This window comes from Montipora foliosa, chromosome 2 (genome assembly GCF_036669935.1).
Source record: "Montipora foliosa isolate CH-2021 chromosome 2, ASM3666993v2, whole genome shotgun sequence".
Taxonomy (NCBI): Eukaryota; Metazoa; Cnidaria; class Anthozoa; order Scleractinia; family Acroporidae; genus Montipora; species Montipora foliosa.
The window spans coordinates 23,152,810-23,161,611 of record NC_090870.1 but is presented as its reverse complement, the minus strand read 5'-3'; the positions used below and the strand labels follow the sequence as shown (position 1 = coordinate 23,161,611).

The 8,802-nt window shown below is 39.0% G+C and overlaps 1 protein-coding gene across 1 annotated transcript; it reads right to left on the bottom strand.

The window, feature by feature from the left end:
• Positions 1 to 3,503: 3,503 nt before the first annotated feature.
• On the bottom strand, positions 3,504 to 8,589 carry LOC137992695 (paired box protein Pax-3-B-like). Its single transcript, XM_068838176.1, has 4 exons — positions 8,438 to 8,589; positions 7,551 to 8,162; positions 6,097 to 6,317; positions 3,504 to 5,423 (listed from the first exon to the last, which is right to left on the bottom strand). Exons 1-4 carry the CDS (start codon positions 8,457 to 8,459, stop codon positions 5,232 to 5,234), a joined length of 1,047 nt encoding a protein of 348 aa, XP_068694277.1. The 5' UTR covers positions 8,460 to 8,589; the 3' UTR covers positions 3,504 to 5,231.
• Positions 8,590 to 8,802: the final 213 nt, after the last annotated feature.

Genomic DNA, 8,802 nt, shown 5'->3' with positions numbered 1-8,802 from the left:
AAAAAAGACCATTCGGAGCAAATCGCTCATTAAACGCCCCCAGGACGCTACAAGGTGACGGCCGAAAAACGTCCCATGATGCAGGACGGATCGTATCGGACCTGTCCTTACGGGTACGAAGAGGAACTGACCTCGTACGGTGAAGAATTCGCTGGGCTTCTCGTCGATCTCGACGATTAAAGTTGCGGGGTGCGCGTACGGGGCACCGCTTTTTCTTGGCGTGACTGGTGGGATGATGGTGTTCTGGATCCCATCATCGGCCAGCCATGACATGAAGGCACTCTTGCTTTTGTATCTAGTTTTTGTAAATAGTGTCAATAAACCTATTTGTTGGATTTTTTCTCTTGTTATTTTCTGACCGTCTGGGGCCTGGGTCTTTTCCCGCCTTTTTTGCCTTATTTGGGGAGATGGCGTCATCCCTCTTGTTTACTACATCTTCATTGACCCTTGCCCTCCTTTTTTCATTTTCCAGTATGGACGCCTGCTAGAAGATCATTTATCAAGACCATGGGGAATTGGGAATTGGTTGTTAAAGAATGAGAATGCCATAAGGAAATTTCTCCAAGCTAAAATATCCAGAGAGACTCATTGAATACAGCCATCACCTCCTTTCTAAATTCAGTAATTGCGGAACGTAGTCAATACCACTAGAATGAGGCTATCGCAATCGCACAATGCAACATCCACCGAATCGTGCTGCCATTTACAGATCAAAACTCTGTGACCTCCGTTAGGAAATAGCTTTAAGATATTGGAAATTACACCGGCAACCATCGCAAATACAACCACAGTCAACTAGTATTTACAAGCCCGAAGATCGGCGAGCAAATCAAAGAGATAAAGCCCCCGTAGTTAGCCGTGAATGCGTTATCTATCAGTTTAATTAAATGTTATCTGTGATACAGATTAATTCGGTTATACTCGTCATCTCCGTCAACGAATAAAAAAACACAAAACGTCCGCCGTTGGAAGACATTTCAAAGGACGGCCATGGCGTCGAAAATCCAGAGCTAGAGAACAAGTTGTCCGTTTTGAAGAAATGCAAGGGAAAACTGGCGTGTTTGGTTTGCGAAATGCTATTTATCCATATTTGAAAAATCAAACTCCACTCGCGCGAAAATGTGCACATAAAACACTTTACCACACGCCCGCTAATTCGTTGGCCGACGAACCAAACAAACACTTCATTTTAATTTCTATTCAAACGACCGTTATTTGAATGACTTGGAAATGAAGTCAAGTTGACTTCGAATCGTGGTCTTCTATCGCTAATCTTGTTACCAAATCAAAACTTAACAGTGAAACAAAATGCGCCCGCACCAAACCCAAAGCAATCGAAGGTTAAAGTGCTTACAGTGAAAGTGTTTTATTGAAATTCTGGACCAGTGTTGGTTCAGGTCGGGCTTTTCCCATTTAATGACTACGTGCACGGCTTTTCAAACATCTACAGAGCTCAGAATCTTGTCGTATCTCTTGATGATCTGAGGACTGCTTCAAGCTGTTAGATTCAGCCATCACTAAATTAAACTTAAGGAAGGCATGCAAGTTAGGTGAGCTCACATTTCACTATAATTTCATGTACCGTAAATTATTTAATACCAACCTATTACCAGTTACCTATCCTCCTCGTGCCTCGTGGCGCATAAGGCCTTTACAGAGGTCTTCCACTGTTCTCTGTCCGCTGCAATCATCCTCGTTTCCTCCCATGATTTCCACACTGCATCTTTACGTAACGGTTCCTTTTCAACTGTTCGTCGCCATGTTGTCTACGGCCCTCCCCGCCTTCTTTTCCCTTCCGGGGCCCAGCTCATTGCCATGTTAGAATCATTATTACGATCTTGCCTCAAGATGTGACCAACCATATTCCATCTACGATACTTCACTTCCTCACTCAGCGGTTTCATACTCGCTCTTTCCAACAGCTCTTTAATACTGACATGATCCTGCCATTTAATTCGTAGGATCTTTCGTAGGCACTTATTGTGGAATAAATCTATAGCTTTGTCATGTCCTTTGTTCATTTTCCACGTCTTGCATCCATATAACAATACCGGCACTACCAGTGTCTTATACAGTCTCAACTTTGTCTTCCTTGAGATGCTATTGGAACGCCACATGTTCTTCAATTTGATGAATGCACCTCTTGATTTGGATCGTCTGTTCTTCACCGTGACGTCTTTCATTAACCTCCTTCCTTACACACTTTTTCTCCTAAGTATGGGAAGTCATCAACATTTTCATTATCTATTTCATTGACTACAATCTTGTCTTGGTTTCTTGCTTTAATCCTCATCGTTTTCGTCTTTTCTGTGCTGACCTTGAGCCCCACTCGTCTGGCTTCTTCCTCCAGCTTTGTTGTTTTATTCTGAATCTGCTGTTTGGTAGAGGAAATTAGAGCTACCGTATTTCATCTGCAAATCCAAATCATCAAGTTTGGATGTAAACCTCCAACTTATACCATTCTCACAATTTCGAACTGTTCTTCTCGTTACCCAATCCATTATGATCAAAAACAAGAATCCAGATATATTGCATCCCTGCAGTTTTTATGTCAAACCATTTTCCTATCTCTCCCCCATCCACCACTGCACACCTAAACCTGAAGCCACACTTTGACCATTTTCACTATTTTCTCCGGATTTCCATACCTCCCCATAATCTCCCATAAACTTTCTCTGTGGATGGAGTCAAAATCTTTTTCAAAATCTATAAAGTTCAAATACAGCTAATGATTGTCACTGATGGTGATTGTTGTCTTGAATTGTGGAAACATGTTTGACAGATTAAAGAAAGTCGTTTATTTTTTTGAGATTTCAACGTTCCTGCTGTTGTATCGACAAAGACAACAAATTCGAGACAAAAATATACCCATCATGCAAAGGGGTCTCTCTTGGTCTGATGAATCATGCCTCGAGCATCTGAGCCTGGTCGCAAATAATCGAGAACCAATTGAAACGGTAAAAAGTACAATGCCCTAACCCTAGATCATGCAAAGAATGGTCTCAATCGCTTTCCAAAGAGGTAAAATTGAAACTACTTTGATCATGTAACGAACACTTAACACTGTCTCCTGTTGTATGGACAAAATGACCACGGTCGCTTTAATTGAATCCTTAAAGAACTAAATAGATTCTATTAACATAATTTTTTCCAGAAAAAATACATAAAGGCCCATTTGCTGCACCCCTTCCCTGCATTTACGATCCTGAATGACAAAGTTTAGAGCGTTCCGTCGAAGGCTAAGCATTTTTGATCGTTTAATAAATAAATGTCCTTCATAATTGTTAATGTTCTTGCTTCTAAATTTTATCATAGGCATGTATAGCCAAAAATCGACGAAAACAAATTAAGTAATCGCCAGCGAGCGCAAAAAGCTTGCTTTCGCTTTGCCATAAACTGCTCTTAGCTGTGCCAGTGCATATCAAGGTTCTTTGGAGGAATTTGCAGAAAGACAAAAGCAGGAGAGAGACAACTGGGAAGTGGATAAAGGCAAAAGGCAGTGATATAGTGATTGCACTGAAAAGGGAACATTGACCCCTTCAGTAATTTATTTCTGAATTGCCAATACTACAAAACAAAGGAAGCTGTAACGGCAATACTGATTGTAGAACACAAAAACACAGGGTCGGCCAGGGGTGGTAGTGGTATACCAGTATACCCGAAAAAAAATCGCCAAAATACCCAAAACTACCAAAAATCATCCAAATACACCCAAAATTAATGAAAGCATTGTATACTGTATACTGAAATTCAAGGAAAGTGATATACCGAATAGCCCCTGTATACCGTATACCCAAAAACCCTGGCGGACCCTGAAAACATCTAAGTACGAACGTGTGTATTTATACTTGAAATAATACTTAACCACTGTCCAGCTAAAATACTGAAATGCAAACGAACTTTGAAACAAGGATAAAGATAGTTTTTTTAGGAATTAGACTTAAACGAAACATGTATATATCGTACTGAAGGTGTTTATGGAGGATATTTACATGAAGGAAGGAAGATCTTTGCACTTAGAAGATTTTGCAAATCGACAGAATTTTTCACATGCTTTACCCACAAAACGTTGGGTTGAATGCTATCGTTCATCTGCTGCAAAATTTGCTGCTACCAGGAGCCCATTACCTGGAGCTTCCATTCCTATTACACCCTTGAGTCAATCCTGTCCGATATCTTTTTATTTTTAGAACTGCTGCACTTGATGTAATCAGTGGCCGACCAAAGGTACGTCTCTTATGATTGGCTATTGTGGAAACACCCGCGAAAACCCTCTGAGAGTTGCTTTTTAAAATAAAAAGATGCAGGAAAGGGTTGACTCAGAGAGTTAATATAGAAGATGGAGGCTCCGGGTAATGGCTCCTGTTGCTACTGATGAATCCTTCGAGGTAAAATGCCCAATAATTTACTAATGTTACAAACGATCTATCGAAACGATTGGTTTTGAGTGGTTATCAGTAATTGGCCCTCTTTAAATTTCTGCGTTTGTTCGTGTTTGCAAAGTACCCACAGATCTTAACATCAGTATCATTCTTACTGATTGTAAATAGCTGGTTTTTTTGGGTTTTTTTCGCTAATTGTTCTTGACATGTCGTCTAAACGAAAAGGCTCTCTTCGTTCCGTGTCCAAGAAACAATTATTGTAAAACTACCCTGCGTAAATAACACCTATGTACATTCACAAATATAAAAAACTATGTCTTGTGACTTCAATACTTGATAAAAATCTGTTAATTTAAATATTATGGTTTTTGTCATAATTACGCTGGTGCCTCTGTGTTTGGTATCTGCACCATCTTTTTAACGACAATTTTTGAATTGGAACTTCTACATTTTTAAATTCAATTTTGCTTAATTGGTGAAAAATTCGAGCCGTGGGTACTTCCTTATAAACTTTAGTGAAATTATACAAGAGATTTAATTCCTCTTTTTCGTACTACACGTAAAATTTCTAGAATATATTTCCAACTCGTATGCAACCATGCATCTCACGTAAAACGTAAGAAAAATACACATTACATGGTAAATTACGTTGTCTCTGTTTTTCAGCCAGAGGCTGGGTGTCTTTATTTCTTTTGAGATCGTCAGTTCTCTCTCAAAATGTATTATCCGCAATATCAACAAATCGGTTCAAGCAATTGATGTTGACAAAATGCCCGAAAGTAGATTGCTCAACACGACATGTAAAAAGAGTATATCTTACAAAATTCGCAAAGCAACTGCCCCGCCACCTTAATAGACTGGAAGAGGATAAATTTTGTCATTCATGACCACATAAGGTACATATCCATGAAATGATGTCATTGTCGCATGAGATACTGCTGGCGGCTGATGCTGACACGAACATGCTCCTTCTGCTTGTTTCTTCTCGGTCTGATGTGTGTCCTTCTTCCTTAATCGAGCTCGACGGTTGGAGAACCACACCTGATAGAAATACATAAATTCAGAGATAAGTATCTAAAGATTGCTGAGAAAACTAACAAGACAACTTGTTTTCAAAATTTTGGCAGAGTAGTGCAGTGGTTAATTTATCAGCTTAAGGCAGTTATAGATACATTTAGTTATTTAAATGAGATGTGATCTAAACATCTCGTTATTCAAGACAAGCTACTTATTGCTATCAATGTTGAGTAAAATGAAGTACCCGTTACTTACAATTGAATTAAGCATTCGACTTAACATGTGAGCGTGACTACAAAAAATGTCCTTTCAGTTCTTTACTTGGTTGATGTCTTCCCGCATTTGTTAGACAAAATTATATAAAATACTTTTTTACATCATTCTAATTTCTCAAATTCGCTCACTTGGGTGGTTGGTTAGCCGCATCTCAGATATGCTTTAAGGTGACTGCGCGATGCACTGGCAGTTATGAGCTATGTCCTCAGTCGTTATTTGATTCTGTAGCTGCGTGATGCAGCTTGAGTCAAAGACCCACATTTTACCCTTGCTCACCATGGTTAGAGCATCCGACTAGATCATGGAGGGTCCGGGGTTCAAATCCAATCTGGGGCTCGGATTTTTCTGAGTTCCCAATGCGTTCCATTGTCAACATTTCATTCGCTCAAAAATCGGTAGACCATTGAAAATATTTTAATACCTGAACTCGAGCCTCAGTCAAAGACAGTCGGTGAGCGAGTTCTTCGCGTGTGTACACATCTGGGTACTGCGTTTTCTGAAACGCTTTCTCAAGTGCCTTCAATTGAGTATGTGTAAACTTGGTGCGACTTCGACGCTGTTTTCGGGCGATAAAAAAATCGTTGTCCAAACTGCTGTAGGTGTAACTTGGAGAAAACGTGCTTAAGGTTTTGAGCTCTGCATCTAAAATATAAAACAACGGGAAGGATTACAAGTGGAAAAGCCCAATCTTATTTTGATCAATTGTGACGCCCATCGCACCGTCTAACAATTGAAGTATGAAAGTAAACATTCTGGCTGACTTAAATCTTCTCTTAATTATTAACCGTGAGATGACGAGGAATTCGAAATTGTTGCTAGTGACCTCTTCCCTTTGACAGCAGAGATTTCAGTTTCTGAACAGACACTAGTCTGCTTGAAGAATTAAAAATCTTAACTTAAAGACTCGTAGGGAAAAAAGGTTAATTATAGATCTTACTTTGAAAGTGCTCGATCTGAAGAGGACTATGTACAATTCCGTAATAAGTATTTTTTTTCTTTAGCGAGTTTTCGTGAGTTAACTGCAAAATTTCATAATTCTCTTCACTGGGTTAAGGATAATCTTTTGTTTAACCGTCAAAATCGTGACGACCACCCCCGGGAAATAACAATAGAAGTCTTTGAACCACCTCAGGAAAGATAACGATTCATTCATTAGTAGTTATGATCAGTCATCGCTAATAAATAGTGTTTTGAAACAAACTCATTAAATACACTAAAAATGAAATCGAAACAGGTTTGTGCCTGAGTGAGAAAAACAAACATTTGACGTAAACATCTATCGTGATCTCTAAAGCACTCTTAAATCAAGCGAGATGACGTCAAACTATTGTATTTTCATTGAAGACAAACGGTTGAAAAGCCACTTCCTTCTTTTCAGAACAAATGAAAAGCTACTTAATTCAAATTCCTTTTCATAAATCTGGAAGCGTAACAAAGGATTTTCAACTGCAACTTCGTTAATAATTTTCTATTGAGTGTACCAGCCTCCAACATCAGAAGAAATGCATGAACTTGTAGATTTTGAGTGAATTCATGAATCGCATCAAGTCACCAATATAATTTTTAATATAATTCAAGTGAAACAACAAAGAAACGTAGAAAATCGATTGTCAAAATTTCCATTTACATGATTTGGCTTTAATAATGTCATTTCACTTTACTTGAACTTTTCAGTGTTTTTAAGACGAGAGTAAAAATTATAAAGTTAACTGTTTCCTCAAACAATTTTTATTTTATTCTTCACGAGATGATAAACAAAAACTGAAGTTATCAAAATTATTAGCCTGCCTAAATCAATAATGAAAACAAAGCAGGTATACGACCTTTAGGGCAGGCTGGGTTAAGGTTGTTATGAATGACTGTTTCGATTATTACCTGGTGAATATGTGTTTCTGGTTGTGTTTTGATCTGGTACAGGACTTGGTGGGTCGCTATCTACTTCTTCTTCTTCCTCTTCTTCTTCTTCTTCTTCTGCATCTTCTTCTTTAACAACAGCGTTATAACAATCTTCATCGCCCTCATGCTCTTCACTTGACTTCTTTCGCCATTTTGCAGCATCGCACTTCTTTCTAAGTGTGTGTTCTCGTCCTGCGTTCTCTTTCACAATTTTAGATTTCAATATTTGACTGATTGCACTAAGCGATGGGACGGTGTTCTTGCTACAAACATTTTCTCGCAAGAGGCGATCACGAACTTCCCACGAGAAAATCCCACTGTTTTCCATGCGGAATTGATCAATCTTCTCTTCAATTTCTGGAGTGACATCTCTAGGCTTGTTTAAACCTACTATCCCTGGATCAACGGTACCAGTCTCTTGGTAGCGGCACAAGATTTTACTTACGCAGCCATGAGAAACTCGCAGCTGACGGCTTATGTCGCATGGCCTAACTCCCATCTGAGCCAGTTCAATAATCTTCCATCGCAATAGTTTTGGAAGGGGTCTGCCGTTGATAAAAACTCCACCAAGCTGGTTGACTTTTCCTTGGCCTGAAATCAATGATGCCATTGCCGCATAACGAATTAATACCATTCGAGTTCTACCGGAAAAGATTTCGCACAAGAACTATTTGTAACTATCATTTAAAAACAGTCAGCCTTTCTGCCAGATTCCTATTCTAGGTAAGTGTAGATTCCACGGTGAAACGTTTTTATTTCGTTTATTTTGTCCCCAAAACTCAACTAACGCGAAGTACGAGACAAAAAATCAGTCTGTAATAATGTAACACTGAGGAGATTGAAATAGATGCGCATGAACAGTTTACCTGTAAAAGCAAATGTTTCCATAGCTCTAACGGATCCTTGATACCTCGGAATATTCAGCTTAGCTTGGTACTTGAAAGTTAGAGAGATTCGATGGATAAATAGTGAATGGTATCAGGTGCAGTTCTTTTTAAAGGCCTATGTGCTTAGCCTGATGACGCAAATTGGCGTCAATAGTAACTATTCATTTAAGGACATTAGACGAGCATTACGCTGTTGATATTGCATTAAGAGACGTTAAAACAAACAGTTAGATGTTCAGGAAGTTCGAATAATACGATTGTCGTCCTTGAGCGGCCAAGCTTTGCCTCTGGAAATAATTATCACGAAACGTTTTATAATCACGATAACTTTGCGTGGTCATCTC